This window comes from Mastigoproctus giganteus, chromosome 10 (assembly GCF_048544385.1).
Source record: "Mastigoproctus giganteus isolate SK-2022 chromosome 10, ASM4854438v1, whole genome shotgun sequence".
Taxonomy (NCBI): Eukaryota; Metazoa; Arthropoda; class Arachnida; order Uropygi; family Thelyphonidae; genus Mastigoproctus; species Mastigoproctus giganteus.
In genome coordinates, this window is record NC_143584.1 from 10,425,568 (window position 1) to 10,441,555 (window position 15,988).

Genomic DNA, 15,988 nt, shown 5'->3' on the forward strand with positions numbered 1-15,988 from the left:
TTTTCTTTTTTTTATTATCTAAAAAAACATCACATTGTTTTCTTCTTTTTTATTATGTAAAACCTGTGAACTGCAGATTTAAAAGACTGCCATACTCTAACAGAATGTAGTAAAATTTTTGTTTGAAACTGCTATCATGTAATAGCTTCATAATTTGCAGTCCAAAAAGTTTCCTCCCTTGAATTTTCCATGAATTAATTTTGGAAATTTTTCCTTTAAATAGTTTAAACTATCACTTTCTTTATTCGAAGCCTTTTTATTATTATTTTTTATTTTTATTTTTATTTTATTATTTTTTTTATTAAGCTCAGATTTTTATGTAATCAAGAAATACCTATCAAGGAGCTACTATAACTACTATAGTGCATTTTTGACAATTTTTTTGCACAAAGAGTATGATGACCCAAAAAAATCACTAAATAACTGCCAGCATGTTTCTTATATTTGACTGCATTTAAAACGAGTATTTGGAACATATTCATACATTTCCTTCATTCCAACAGAATCATTGCAGGTTTTGAAGTTTTTGCATTTCTGTTAGTAATAAAACTTCCTTTAATCTTTTCTTCATATGAATCAATGAATAACTGCTATTTCAGCTTTGTATTCAGATTCTAATATCTTTATCAGTACATTTTCACGTATGCGCGCGCGCACACACACACACACACACACACACACACACACACACACACACACACACACACACACACACACACACACACACACACACACAGAATCTGGCGTGTCCTGAAATATCAATAGTTTTAATTTCTCTTTTTAAATATGAAAATTTTTATCAGCTTAAAAATTCTATTCTTGCAGTCTTGATACCAAAAGTTTTGTCTCTTACTTTGATAAATATAATTCATATACAGGTTATTAAGCTCATTTTGTTCAATTATGTATGGTTCTTTTTTACTCTGTGGAATGTAACTTGGATCTTCATTTAGGTCCTTCTTCATCAAGAAAGGCAAGTTGTTTCCAGTTAGTTGGTAGTATAGGCGTAAAGGGCTCTTCATGTGGAATTGGCTTCATTGCAGAAGCAGTGTATGAATATTCTGTTATTTTTGCTGCTCCTTAAATACCATTAAATTTTTGCAAAATAGAAATACTCTTTATGTAGAGTATGTAGAGTAGCTGGTTGGTTCACACCTTACCATGAATACAGTGAATGGCACGCTCATCTTTCTTTCATTCATTTGCTGACATTTACATAGCACAATAAGCAGCATATGTGCAGTATAACCAACTCTGTCTCTCTCCTTACAGTTTGGCATTTAACATCTTTTTCAGAAAAATGCCACTCATGCAGGTCATCAAACTAAAAAAAAAAAAAAAGACCATCCTGCCTCTACTAATGTGGACTGGTAATCTTGTTTTAGTTTGATGATAACCCAAGAGATATGAGCATAAATTTGATCATTTTGTTTATTCAGTAGTGATGATTTTTCAAACTGAATAAAGAATATTACAGTTCTTATCTGTTTACTGGTGAAGCAGTTGTCTTGTCTCAGAAATTGAGAATTTCCTTCAGAGTTAGAACCAGACCCATACTTGTACAGTAAGCTTTCATCCTCAGATCTGATTTAATCATGAAATATGCTTCTGGTCAATTTACCCATTTCTCTCCATTGTTGTATTTTGTTTTCAAAGTGGATTTCACCAATTCTACTATTTGCTATTTTAAATTCAGTGCCTATGTAGTATAGACATTTAGCAAATGACCAGTTCTTGCACAGTTTTGTATTCCTTGGGTATCCATATTATTCATAGCTATATAGTGGTTAATTATCTAATAAACAAGCCTATGCCACCAAATGGCTGCAGATTTTTTAAAGATAACTAACAGCTTTTTTTTGTGAAGCAGTTGTCTGCCATATTTAGCATGTGCTTTCAAGTATATTTATACCTTGATTAGGTATATAGCAATATGACAAGTACAATTCTTCACAAAGTGATACAACACTATTAATGATTATTGAAATGGATGAAATAAATGGATATCCGAAGCTCAAGTAAATTTAGAAAAAAAAAGTTTAGACATGCGAAAGCTGTAAAATCTGATTGCACATAAGTTGGCAAAATCCTCAGTTCTCTAGCTAACTAAAAGCAAACTAAGTTTACTGCAAAATGTATCAATTTCATATTGAAAGACAAGTTGCTGCTAGTTGCTGTCATTGTATATTTGTACTTCAAATAAACAGCACTTTTTCCTAAGGATGAATTTGTTGCTATTTATTTATAAACATTGTAATGCATGCCATTACCCAAATGGCCCTTTCAGAATATTATTCTCTCGCCATTATTGGGTAATTAAACATCATCACTGTGCATCCAACAATCCATCATTAGGTTGTCCTGCAATTGGATCACAGTATTTTGTGGTGACTCGACTTGCTGCAATATGTGAGATTGATGGATTTTGTAGAAAACTTAGTTTGCTTGATAAAAATAGATTTAAAACTGTTGTATCTTTTAGTGCAGACTGTATGGTGAACTAAAAGTTAAAATTTGTCATATATGTATATGACAGTTTGATGAATTTATACTTTTCATTATGTATATGTATATACTGTTAATACCTTGTATAGCGTTTTTAATTGGTTCCAAGGAAGTACCATGCTATAGAAAACCACACTAATCAATACATTATTGCATACAGTGGATTATTATTATTTTTTTTTTTTGCCAAACGTGTGCTTTGCTGGCCTTTAATTACACTGTAATGCTTTACCGACGATCAATTATTTATTATTTGGTACCAAAAAATTAAAAACATGTATTTTTAGAAATGTTTATTACTGAAAGCCAGAAACAGTTTTGGCTGAGGTAGAGAAAACCTACATGAGAAGCACGCAAAAGTTCGATGAAATTTACTGGTAAAAGTACTTTGCTCTAACGGCATTTGTATTGTTGCTCGTTTGGTAAACAGTGTATTGTTTGTTATTGGTCAGGAGTAGAAGTTGAATCCCATGGGAGCTTGAAACCCTCTTGAAGTGTAGGGGGTTAACCTGACCTTTTTTTCTTTAGAATCACCAATTGAATTAACTAATTGAATCAGGAACAGAGTCATATCGGAAGTTGTGGCATTGTAAAAAATGTTCATGATGTAGTTTCACTGGTAAACTTTTTTGAATTTTTCGTGCTTCTTGTGTGGGTTTCCTTTACTTTGCCTTTTTTTTCTTAATAAACAATTTATCCCCTAGTCCACCAGTGATTCTAAAGAAAAAAGATCAGTTCAAGCTTCCATGGGATTCAATTTCTATTCCTGACCAATAATACCCACTGTATGTTTACCGAGTGAGCAAATGCCGCTACAGCAAAGCACTTTTACTGGTAAATTTATCAAAACTTTTATAAATAAATTCTTTATTGCTAATAAGTACAGGACATGTACTAGAGACAATAATACTCAACACGGCGACATGGCCAGGAGTTTTACATTATAAATGAAATTAATTGGCAAAAAGGAAAAAAAATACCGTTGCATGGAAATTATGAGTTACAAACATGTAAATTATAATAATGAAAAATGAGGACTAAATGTCATATGGAGGAAATTATCCCAGTTCCACAGATGGAATCCACTCGAGGAGCATGTGACGGTATTTGTAGTCGGTAGCTAATTTCTGAAGGTCGACTCCAAGACGGAGCAGTGCCTGAATTTTGGGGAGTGCCTGGGCAGGTAGGAACCGACTACACAGTTTGAACCGGTTGTATTTGAGGATTAGTGTGGGCTCTGACCTCAAGGATGGCGTAGGATTGTGCCACTGACAGAAATCCCAGATGTTTGGGGCGTTTATCACTCCTGTGTACATTTTTACTGAAGTCATTAAACGCCTGCTGTCAATTAACCTCGGGAGCCTGGGTACATTTAGCTGCTCAGCCACGTCAGTTGTTCTCAATTGAGGGGGTTGGCGATGCTTATTTGTGGCCCATTTCAGGGTCCAGTATTCACACGAGAACACCGGTTTTTGAAGTGAAGGCGATGCAGATGCCCAAATTTCAGCAGCATATAAAATAGCCGGATAAACAGTGGCTTGAAGATATCTGGTAGTGGTTGCGGCATCGTTGGAATGAAGTAAGTGTTGTTTCGCTTTCCAGCGTAGGGTGTTAAAACGCTTCCGGAGGTATTCTGTGTGATCATTAAATTTCAGCTTCGGATCAAAATAGACCCCGAGATCTTTATGGCAGGTAACCACTGGAATTAGAGTACCTAAAACTGAAGGTTGAATTATTGTTGGTTGCTGTTTCAATGAGTAAGTCATTATTGCAGATTTTGACGGGTTAAGGTTTAATCCAAACATCTTCAAGTAAGTTGAAAGAGTGGTCAAGTTCTCTGTGATGGAAGACGTAATTGCCATTGGGTTTGCAGACGGTGGGATTAAGGTAAGAAACTTTATATCGTCGGCATATATTAGAGCACCATCATGAGGACTCATGAAAGGAATCAGAATTGCTGAGAAGAGAAGGCCAGACAGGACACCACCTTGTGGGACTCCTGCATTAATTTTTCTTGTAAAGTGGGTTTTCTTCAAAGTGAGGTGGACACTTCTATTCTTCAATAAGGCGGTGAGGAAAGCTAGTAGGTCTCCATTAATCCTGAAGAAGAATTGCAGGAGTCTGAGAAGGGCTGTGACGTCTAGGCTGTCAAAAGCAGCTTCAATGTCAGCGTACACTATAGCTAATTCAGATTTAGTTTTGAAGGCTTGAAGAATTGATGTCTGTGCCACCATGAGGTTTGTTGGTGGATCTATTTTTGTGTGGACTTCCTTTACCTTCGCCACAATTTTTTATTGTTTTGAAAAAAAGTTCAGCAATTAAGTTTGTACACAATTTTCCTTCTGTTTCTCACTATGCATGTCTCTATAACAAACGAACTGCATTTTTTATAGCATGTTGAACTCTAGAGCTTCATTCGATGTTAGGATCAGCATTCATAAGAAAATCAGAAATATCTTCAACCTTCCAGAGCAACATCGAAAGATAATTTGAAATCATAAGCCGTTTTGTTTTTGTTTTAAAATTATAAATCTTTTAAAATTATTTTAAAAATTATAAATCATATTGTAGCAAAATCTGCGCTGATCAAAACCGTGTTACACAAGGTATTACAGTATATGCTAGTTTGATGAATTTATACTTTTCATTACGTATATACACTGAATGATCACTGAATTATGACCACCTACCTAATACTTCGTAGGTCCTCCTTTTGCCCTCAGTACAGCAGCTATCCGACGTAGCATTGATTCTACAAGATGTCAGAAGTGTTCGGGAGGTATGGTCAACCAAGCTGTGTGTAATGTGGTCAGCAATGCAGGTATGGAGGTGATTGGTGTATCTAGATGCCTGATATGCCTTTCCATAGTGTCCCACAAGTGCTCTATGGGATTGATATTGGTGGAGTTCGGAGGCCACTCAATATGCTGGAAGTCAGAACTGTTCCTCAAACCATTCCTGCACAACAAGTGCTCGATGGCTTGGCGCATTGTCATCTTGGAAGACACCATCGCCATTCGGGAAAAAGTGTAACATAGCGGGGTGTACACGGTTAGCAAGCAGTTGACGATAGCGGAAACCAGTGATATGTTGTTCCACATGCACTAGGGATCCCAGTTCTTGTCAGTGAAACATGCCCCACACCATACAACTGCCTCCACCAACCTGCACCTTTGATACTATGCATGATGGTTCAAGAGCCTTATGTCGTTGACACCAAATCCGTTCACGACCATCCACGGTGTGGAGTAAATAACGTGACTCCTCCGACCAGCACACCTTCCAGTCTTCTAACATCCAACTTGCATGCTCTTTGCACCAGGTGAGTCTTTTACACTGATGAACCTTGGTTAGGAGAGGATGCCGTAGGGGTTGTCTGCTGGTATAGCCCATAGTGCGAGTGTGCGATGTATGGTCATGCCAGAAATTGTTCCGTTGGCCCATGTTCTACTGGGTAGGCAACTCTTCAACAGTGCTGCGCCTGTTCACCTGTACGAGTTGTCGGACCCGGTGCTCACCTCTAACATCAACCTTCGCCGACCTTTGCAGTTTTGCTGTTGGGTCATTGTTTGACCATTTTGACGCCAGTCCTGGTACACGTTAACTACAGCAGCTCTCGAATACCCCTCCAATTCAGCTGTTTGGGAAATCGAGGCACCAGCTCGTCGAGCACCCACAATCTGTCCTTTATCAAAGTCCAATAAATTCTTCCTTTTACCCATCATGCTCGAAATTTAACTACCTACTGAACCACTGACACCTTATCTGTGCTACATAGGTTGACTAACTCCGCATATATATATATGCCAGTTTGGTGAATTTATACTTTTCATTACATTGTGCATGCATGTTGTGTAATTTTTATTTATTAATTATTTTGTCTTTTTTACAGAGCAGTATGCGGCACCAATGTATTATGCATATTTTTTGTCACCATTATTACTCTGGGGCATTGTTGTCTATAGGTATGAAAATATATTTTTTTCATTGTTTATACTTCAGTTCAATCAGCACATTAGTTAAATATGTTATATAAAACTGAAAAAAGCTTTGCTGTGTTGTGTTGTGTTCTTATGTTAATGAATGCTCTTAGCTCATCAGAAGAATGTGGGGGTCCTGGCTTGTTCTGCAGGCTATTAAAGCCTGCAGGCCTGATCAGACCCACATGATGATTCTCATGTTGTTTTTTCCAAAATTTCATAAAATAAGCATATAATTTCATAAAAAATAAAGCATATTTAAAATTTTGTCATTCAAAGTTACCTTTTTAAAAAACACTTTTCATGGCACTGTGTAGTAGAGAAAAACCTACCTTAATGGGCAATTCTTGTTGTTGGCACTTAGGCTCAAGCCCTGGCCAGAAGTACTATAAATTAAATGTTAAACAACAGTCTCTAATATGGATTGCATGTAGTGGTGTCCCTTTTGTCTTTTTTTTAACCTCCTTGGACTGAACACAGCTTCTATCATGGTTAACAGGCATTTTCCACGAAGGAAAGTGAAGGTCAAGGTCATTACAGTAGTAGTGGCTGAGTTACTTGCTGTGCGAAGATTAATGTCATAGTATGTTGTTAATATACTCACCACTGCTGGTAGTACAGAATGCTTACAAACCTCATTTGGACTGTCTGATGCAGTTCCACTAGTGTCCATTAGTGGAACTGCATCAGTTCCACTAATAGCAAGGCAGTAATTGTCAATCAGTTTGGCCATGGAGAGACTTGCAAGGCTCATGAGGAAGAAATTTTTGAGTGTGGTCTGTGCTTGTTAACAGGAGAGACCGTTTTTACAGGAATGGGATACACTTAAATAGAATGGATGCAAGAATATTAACTGATACTATCAAGGCAGTGTTAGTTGGGTTGGAAAACTGATAGCTTGGTTGGGTATACACAGAATAATAGATTAACTAGAGCCGCAGTCAGAGTTTAAAATGATTCTTGCACTCCTTCTATTGGAAGATGCAGCAGCCTGGAAAGTAGGGTGTTGGAGATTTCAAGCCTTGCTGTGGGTCATCATGGAACAAGTTAATACATGGGCTGTGTTAGGGTAACTAAGAATAAGAACAGGTGCATGTACACTAATGTTAGGAGCATAGTAATAAATTTGATGAATATGAAGTACTGATTAAGTCATCAAATGCAGACTGTGGTGATATCAGATGTGGTGTCACTCAGACATAAGGGATGCAGAATTTGAATATGGATAGTAAAATGTGTATACAAAGGAAGGACAAAACAGGAGGGGGATGGGATGTGGTTATGCTCTTAGTTAAAAAGCATATTAAATCTAAGGCTGGGCATCCAGTCAATGTGGGTAGCCAGTGCAATGTTGAGACAATTTTGTGTGAAATAAGCACTGAAAAGACAAAAATGAGAGTAGGAGTGTGTTATAGGCCTAATGACTGTGATGAATAAAACAAACAGCTGTACAGAGAAATAGTGAACTAGTAATCAGAACATCTTGTAATGGAAAATTTAACTTTCCAGATACCAACTGGAACTTGTGGGTTGGTTACTCACACACTAGCAAGACTTTTGTGGATTTATTGGATGACTGTTTTTTATAGCAGCATGTTAGAGAGGCAACAGGAGGAAGCAATACTCTTGATCTGATTAACAGCAGCAATTCTTCATGCATTAATACTTGCAAGTATTAATGCAAATTAAAGACCCACTGGGTGGCTGTTTGTTTGTTTGTTTTTAGGAGCATTAGCAACTAAGGCCATATTGCTCCGGGGATATGCGGTGGTCATCCCCTGACCTTTCCGCATCCACCGTATTTGGTGGGCACGGGCTCGAGCCCCGGTCTAATCAAGAAGCGTGTGCTACGCACTGCTGCTCCTGCCCACTTGGCTACGGAGGAGGCACACTGGGTGGCAATGATCACAGTGTGCCAAAGTGGAATCTACTGTCAAGGGTAAAGGGAAGCACTTTTGTTTTCATGAGGGTGACGACAGTTGTCTCAGACAGTTTATATTCTGTACAGTAGGACCATATGTGATGGTACCAACAGCAAATTCTAAATGGTAAGCATTCATGGAAGCAATCATAGAAGCTATTAGGCTTTCCATGCCAACTAAGAAATATCATTCCAGGCTTAGACCTAAATGGATGTCAGATGAATTGATACGACTTGTGGCAGAGAAGAAAAATGCATGGATACGTATAAATTATCAGGTTATACAGAAGCTCGTGATAGATATAAATTAGTCTGTAATCAAGTCTCAAAGGCAGTTAGGCATGCTAAGGCAAATTACTAGATGTCTCTGGTAAAGAATACCAAGAAAAGCAGCAAAGACTTTATTTATATTAACAGTAGAAAGAAGAAAGGGACTGAATCACATTGGTCCATTTGAAGCTGAGTTTTAACTATTGGTGATCCTGCTCAGGTTGCTGACAAACTGAATAGGTATTTTTTATTTACATTCTTGCATGAGGAGTTCTTTAGGGACGGGAATGCCAGAAGTTCATCCAAGTATAACAGAGCTATATGATTTTGTTGTAACTGAGAGGAAAGTGGAAGAGAAATTGTTGAAGTTTAACATAAGAAATATGCCTATTGTGGATGGGATCTATCGAATAATATTAAGGGATATAGCAAAGGAGGCAAGCAAACCCTTAGCCATAATTATGAGAGCATCTTTGTATTCAGGGAAGGTCTCTATGAACTGAAGATATGTGAATGTATCCTCAGTTCACAAAAGGTGACGTAATTACAGACCTGTTTGCTTAACTTTTCTTCCAGGGAAAATTGGAGTCTTGTTTTTTTTTAATCGAAAGAAGGATATTAATCAAGAATTTTCAGATTTCAGGAACTATAAGTATAAATTTTAATTTTTTAATTCTCCATTTTCTTTTATTATTCAAGATACCTCCTCTCAAGATACCTCCTCCCAAGCTACAAATTCAATTTATTTGACCTGTAGTGCAATACAACACTAAAGGACAAATTCCAATTAATTACAATTCAAATATTTTATAAATATTTGTGTAAAAATTATAAAATGATTAAGCTACTTGCTGCTGATATATTCTTCGTGTTTGTTACCACTTATTTCTTCATAAATGGCGCCTCCATAGCCAGGTGGGAAGGAGCAGCAGTGCGTAGCACACGCTTCTTGATTAGACCGGGGTTTGAACCCATCACCACCACCACCAAATACGGAGGATGTGGAAAGGTCAGGGAATGACCACCGCATATCCCGGAGCAATATGGCCTTAGTTGCTAATGCTCCTAAAAACTAAATAACAAACAAACAATAACATTTCTTCATACAACTATTTTGAATGATGAATATTAATAGGTAGAGTTATATTCACAACTCACAAGCAGTCATTTAAATTTAAATTCAGTTTAAAAATAAAATAGCTACCAGTCAAACATTGAGATGCTGGTAATAGAAAAACATAATCAGACGTGTATGCAACATTCAATAATTAAAATTATATTATTTTTTATTTTCTATAGTATTAGTTTTTTATTTAATGAAATATTGTTTAACTAATAAAACATTATTTGTATATTCTCAAATTTCCATTTACAGAATGACTTGCAAAATTTCAGTTGAAAATGGGAATATGATTTCATTAAAATAATATCGTGTTTTGTAATTGGTGTAATTAAACTATATAACAAATTTTCAAAAAAGGTTCTGCATTTTATACTATTGCTTTATGAATTTAGCCTGCAGATGCAAAATGTGACTTTAGTTTTTGAATAGCAACAATGGTGTGTCCAGAAATGAAAGAAAAGTATATATGCAATAATACTATATCAGATTTATTAACACTTTAACTTTGATACAGAATAAAGTATTAATCTCTGCTACAAGTAAGCAACAAACAAAAAAAAAAAATTTCTAAATATAAAGTATAAATCCTTCTCAGGTTAATCGAAAACATTTTCCTTAAAAATGTAAATTTGAACATTTTTGTATTTTTGGTCAGTGTAATTGTCCCAAACCAAGAACCATATATAGTCACCTGCCATAGCCTCATTCCTTTTCCATTAACTGTTAAATCTCTTTCCCATGCCCTTCACATGATGCAATTTACAGAACTTGAGTCTTTCTTAGTAAGGGTTAGGAAGACGATCCTTTAGTGCTCCTGATGAAGCTTGTTACTTTTCTTTGCATTTTTCTAACATATCCACATCCTAAAATGAGGCTTACAGTACTCAAGATGCCTAACCTTTGCCTTATACAATGGTAATGGTTAGGCTGTATCTTGAATGCTGTGTACAAGTCTGGAAGCCTCATTTTAGTAAGGATGTGGATTTGTTGTGGATGTGGAACAAGTGCAAAGAAGAGCAGCAAGATATTTCAGAGACAGAAAAGGGTAATCCAACCAAGAAAGACTTCGGTTCTATAAATCGCAATATCTGAAACTAGGCACCTGTGAAGAGAGCTAATCGAAGTGTTTATGGCTCTAAATGGCTTGAGTAAGCTAAATGGATACATATAAATTAATAGGTGACACAGAAGCCTACGATAGATATAAACTGGTCTGTAACCAAATCACAAAGGAGGTTAGGCAGGCAAAGGTAGATTACGAGAAATCTTTGGCAAAGGATGCAAAAAAAAAACAGCAAAGAGTTTACTTATGTAAACTAGAAGGAAGGGGATGAATCAGATTGGTCCACTTGATATCGATTGTTCAACTGTTGATGATCCTGCTCAGGTAGCTAACAAACTAAATGAATATTTTGCATCTGCATTCACACATGAGGAATTATTCAGGGAGAGGAAAGCCAGAGGCATATTAAACTGGCAGTAAGCTAGATAATCTTATAATAACTGAGAGTAAAGTGGAGGCAAAATTGTTGAAGATAAGCAATAAGAAAGGCATCTGGGGTGGATGGAATCTATCCAGTTATATTAAAGGAGGCAGAAAAGGAAGTAAGTAAACCCTTAACCATAATTTTGTGACCTTCCTTGGACTCAGGGGAGGTACCCATGGACTTGGAGATGTGCAAATGTGACCCCAATCCACAAAGGAGGATCAAAGGGAGACACAGGTAATTACAGACCTGTAAGTTAGATAAGTTATAGAATATCTTAATGTACCATTTGGAATTGAAAAACTCAAAGTTTTAAATAGCATAAAGCTTAATGAGCGGTACTCACCTTAGATAATCTGTTATGTTACATGGAATAGGATGAAAGAATAATTTTGAGGCTTAAGTAGTTTAAAATAATTTAGAATAAGTTAAGATTATGAATGTGTGAACATGGAATTAAAATACAAAATTAAAATATGCTCAAAGAAGTAGAAGTGCACAACTTCGTCCCTGGTTGTCATTGAAGAAATAATTTAAACTTTAAAAATATTAAAGGTATTTAAAAATATAAAATATATGAGACTGGTGAAGCCAAAAGTCAAGAACGACCGACTTTCGTATTAACGTCATCAGTTGGCAATACTAAAGTGAGAAGAAAACGCGTGTCCTAAGTTCCCATGATGCACTTTGCAACATGTGGGAATCTCAAGTGCATGAGATTCCAGACTGGGGAGAGGTTGGTGGGTAGTTTTGTATTTATGACTTTAAGTTTAGTATTACGGCGGCACCATTCTATAATGAGAGCTTCGTATTGAAAGATTTTGTAACTGGATTTTAATTTTATAAATGTGATGGCCGAATCAACTAAGGGGGTTATGGTTGTGAGAATGTACGTGTTGTGTGAGTTCAGTACTAGATTGACTAGTCCTAAAGCTGTTATAATGGTAGTAAGCTCGTGTGTTGGAGGTTTTTGTGGAACCGTACTTTGTGGTAGTGCTCCCGATGTAGCATGCGTTGCAACCTTGTTGACACTTAATTAAATATACAATATTGTTCATGTCATTTATTGGATATTTGTGTTTCTTTATATGTATTAAACAGTGACCCTAACTTATTGTATGAAGAAAATATAAGTGTGACATCATTGCCTGCAAACACTTTTCGGAATTGTCTAGCGAGACTACTTTGATAGGAAAGAATGATGCGCGTTTCCCCTTTTGTGTTGTGTTTGGATGAGCTAGTGACATTATTCTTTGCAACGGAAATTGTGTGTTGGATTAATTGAAACGGATATTTCCTGGTAGTGAACTTTTTTGTGAGATATTGTAATTCGGCAGGTAAATTATCTTGTGAAGAACTGTACTTTATAGCATTGTGAATTTGATTATAAAGGACAGCCTTTTTTTGTACTAAGTGGGTGATGTGATTCGAAATGTAAATATTTCCCTGTGTGTGTGTGTTTTTCCTGTAAATCCTAGTTCCTAATTTGGTGCCTGTTTTGTATATTTTGAGGTTAAGGAAATTGATTTTGTTGTCGACTTCTGTTTCAAGTGTGTATTTTAATCTGTCATGTATTGTGTTGAATTTAATAAAGAGATTATCAATTGTGGTTCTGTCTCCTATTAAAAGTATGTCATCTCCAGGGATTCAACTCTATATGCATTATGCAGATGACATACTTTTATCTGCATAATGCATATAGAGTTTAATTCCTAGAGATGACATACTTTTTTATCTGCCGAATTACAATATCTCACAAAAAAGTTCACGACCAGGAAATATCCGTTTCAATTTACTTTTCTTCCAAACAGCTGTTCACTCTGTACAAATCGCAAATCCGCCCTACCATGGAATATTGTTCTCACATCTGGGGCGGTGCCCCCAAAACCTCTCTCAGGCTTCTAGATTCCATTGAGAAGAGGACAGTTAGGTTAATTAATGACTCATCTCTAACAGAGTCTCTCCACTCGCTGTCTCATAGACGTACTGTTTCTGCTGCATGCCTTTTATACAGATACTTTCATGGGCACTGTTCTTCTGAATTGGCTTCTGTAATTCCTGTTCTCTTTCAAAACAGTCCGAACACATGCCGCTACCAGCCAACATCCATTTACTGTCCAACTTCAAACTCACAGAACCAACTTTTCATCTTCCTCATTTATTCATTCAACTGTCATTTTCTGGAACAACCTTCCTTCTTATCCTGAAAATTACAGTCTACAGAAATTAAAGTCCAATGTCAACAAATATCTTCTTTCGTCTTCTCAACCTCCAACCCAAGCACGGTACTAAGTACTATAGTTTCTAATACCTCTCGTGTTTGGGGTTCTCATAAAAAAAAAAAAAAATAATGCTGCTGCAACAGGAGCTAGAAAAGTTGAGCAGATATGCTGAGAGGTGGCAACTGAAGTTTAACAGTGACAAATGGAAAGTACTGCATATGGGTAGAAGTAACTCCAGAGTAATGTATCAGCTGTGTGGTACTACACTGACAGTGGTAGAGAATGAGTAGGACCTGGGGGGTAATTGTGTAGGCAGCTATGAAGTTTTCTGAGCAGTGCAGATGGTCTGCAGGAGTAGCTCATGGTGTCTTGTCAATGATATACAGGAATTTTTCTAGCAGTGATAAGGTGGAGATTATTCCCTTGTATAAGGCAATGGTCAGGCCACACCTTCAGTACTGCATACAGGCCTGGAGGCCACATTTCAAGAAGGATGTAGAGCTGCTGGAACGAGTACAGAGAAGGGCAACAAGATTAGTGAATGGAACAAAGGGTTGCTCTTACGAAGAAAGGCTTAAGTTTTGCAAATTGCAGTGTCTGGAGACTAGGTACCTGCGCAATGATCTGATTGAGGTGTATAAAGCCTTGAACGGTTTGAGCATGCTCAGTGCTGATGGGATTCTTCCTCTTGCTCAGAATAATAACCTGAGAGGGCATAAATTCAAATTGAGGAAAGACAGATGTAGGATAGATGTGCAGAAAATTTCCTTTAGCCAGCGGGTAGTTGGTTGATGGAACAGACTTCCATCCCTTGTTGTGGAAGTTGATAGCCTAAATAAATTTAAGGCTCAGCTGGACAGGTATTTCGAACGAATGGAGGGGTGAAGTGGAAGTGTGTGTTTTTTTTTTTTTTTTGGCTGATGCTGCATAAGCCTGCTTTCTTGCATCATGTGCCCTTGTTAATGTTAATCATCTTTTTACCATTCTCAGATGAAACACACAAGGTGACAAATTTTAAATTGAAAAGGGATGGCTGCTGAATAGATGTACAGAAATTTGCAATCAGTTAAAGAATATTTGATTGCTGGAATAAACTTCCATCTAGTGTTGTGGGAAGTGGGTAATTTGAATCAATTTAAAGAAGAAAATTTGGATAAATTGTTGACAGGAATGGTTAAATGAAGTGGGTTGTTTTTTTTTTTTTTTTTGGCTGATGTTTTAAGGAAGCAATCCTTGTATCATTTGGTCTGAAGAAATCTAAGTGAGATTGCAAGTAATGGAGCTTGATTGACATTCTACATTCCATTTTCCCATAATTTTCAGTCAACTTTTCAACTAGTTCTTTGTATAGTACCTTCACTCTTAATGTTACCAAGAAAGGCAGGCATTCACTAATGTGAAACAACTGTCAGACATTTGCTTGGCATTAGTCATTTTATCTTCCAATTCTTGTGAAGCCAACATTTTCTTAACTTGTGAACCAGTAAATATGCTACCTTTTATTTTTGCATCAGGCAGTTTTCGAAATATAGATTGTATAATTGAAGATGTCACCTTGAGGATTCAATGCTGTAACAAATTGTTTGACTAGTTCCAGCTTGATATGGAGTAGTGGAAGCAAATTTTGTTTCTTGAAACTAAGTTATTGTATTGATCATCCTCTTCTACAGGAGAAGAAAATGATCTGCTGAGTTCCTGCAGATTATTCTCTTCTACGTTTAGTTCTGATCTACTGCCCTTCTGAGGCAGAGGAAGCAAGGAACTTAGTGGATCTATTGTACAAAACCAAGAGGGGATCCCATCATCTTAAAGTTCCCATAGACATAATTTTTTATACTAGTTGCACTTGATTTATAACATGTGCTTCTCATTTCTGTAGTCTTCTTCAAAATGACCAGAATGTGCAACAGGAATCTGGGTGTATATTCCCATTGTGAAGTAACATAGCTTTCAAACTTTTACTTCAATTGTATATGAAAATTTTCTGCTCGTCTGAATTATGATCAATACCAGTTTCTCTACGAAAGACCAATAAAATCAAAACAGTAAGTCTTGATTTGATTGTTCTTTTATGAAGTGCTATAATGGTGCAAAAAAAGTGCTTAAGTGACATGTCTTTTTCTGTATGCAGAAGTCTTGTAGCTGGGATCCAGTAGATTCCATTCTTTTAAATGACATTTCAGAAGCACTGCATTTCAATTTTCTCTGGCCTTTCATCCAGTGAGCAGTCAGAGAGAAAACTGGATACTCAATTACAAAAAACATTTGGCAAACCGTAAGATGGAATCTTATTTAGAAGACCTTTATGCCAAACACAATCAAAAGCCTTTGAAATGTCAAGAGCAACTGTTTGAGTTTCACCAAACTTCTGCATTGAATTTGCCCATAGATGGGTAACATCATAAGCCCGTCAAACCAGTGGATTGACACTGACAGAATCCACACTGGCAATTGTTGATCAGGTAGACCGTTTCTAGAGA

At 36.6% G+C, this 15,988-nt stretch overlaps 1 protein-coding gene across 1 annotated transcript in view; it reads left to right on the forward strand.

Moving 5' to 3' along the window:
* LOC150078681 (GPI ethanolamine phosphate transferase 1-like) overlaps positions 1–15,988 on the forward strand; it is a 132,411-nt gene that overhangs the window by 62,583 nt on the left and 53,840 nt on the right. Inside the window, exon 13 of the mRNA XM_090383893.1 lies at positions 6,398–6,470. Within this exon, the coding sequence (XP_090240019.1) occupies positions 6,398–6,470 (73 nt within the window). The remainder of the gene's footprint in view (positions 1–6,397; positions 6,471–15,988) is intronic.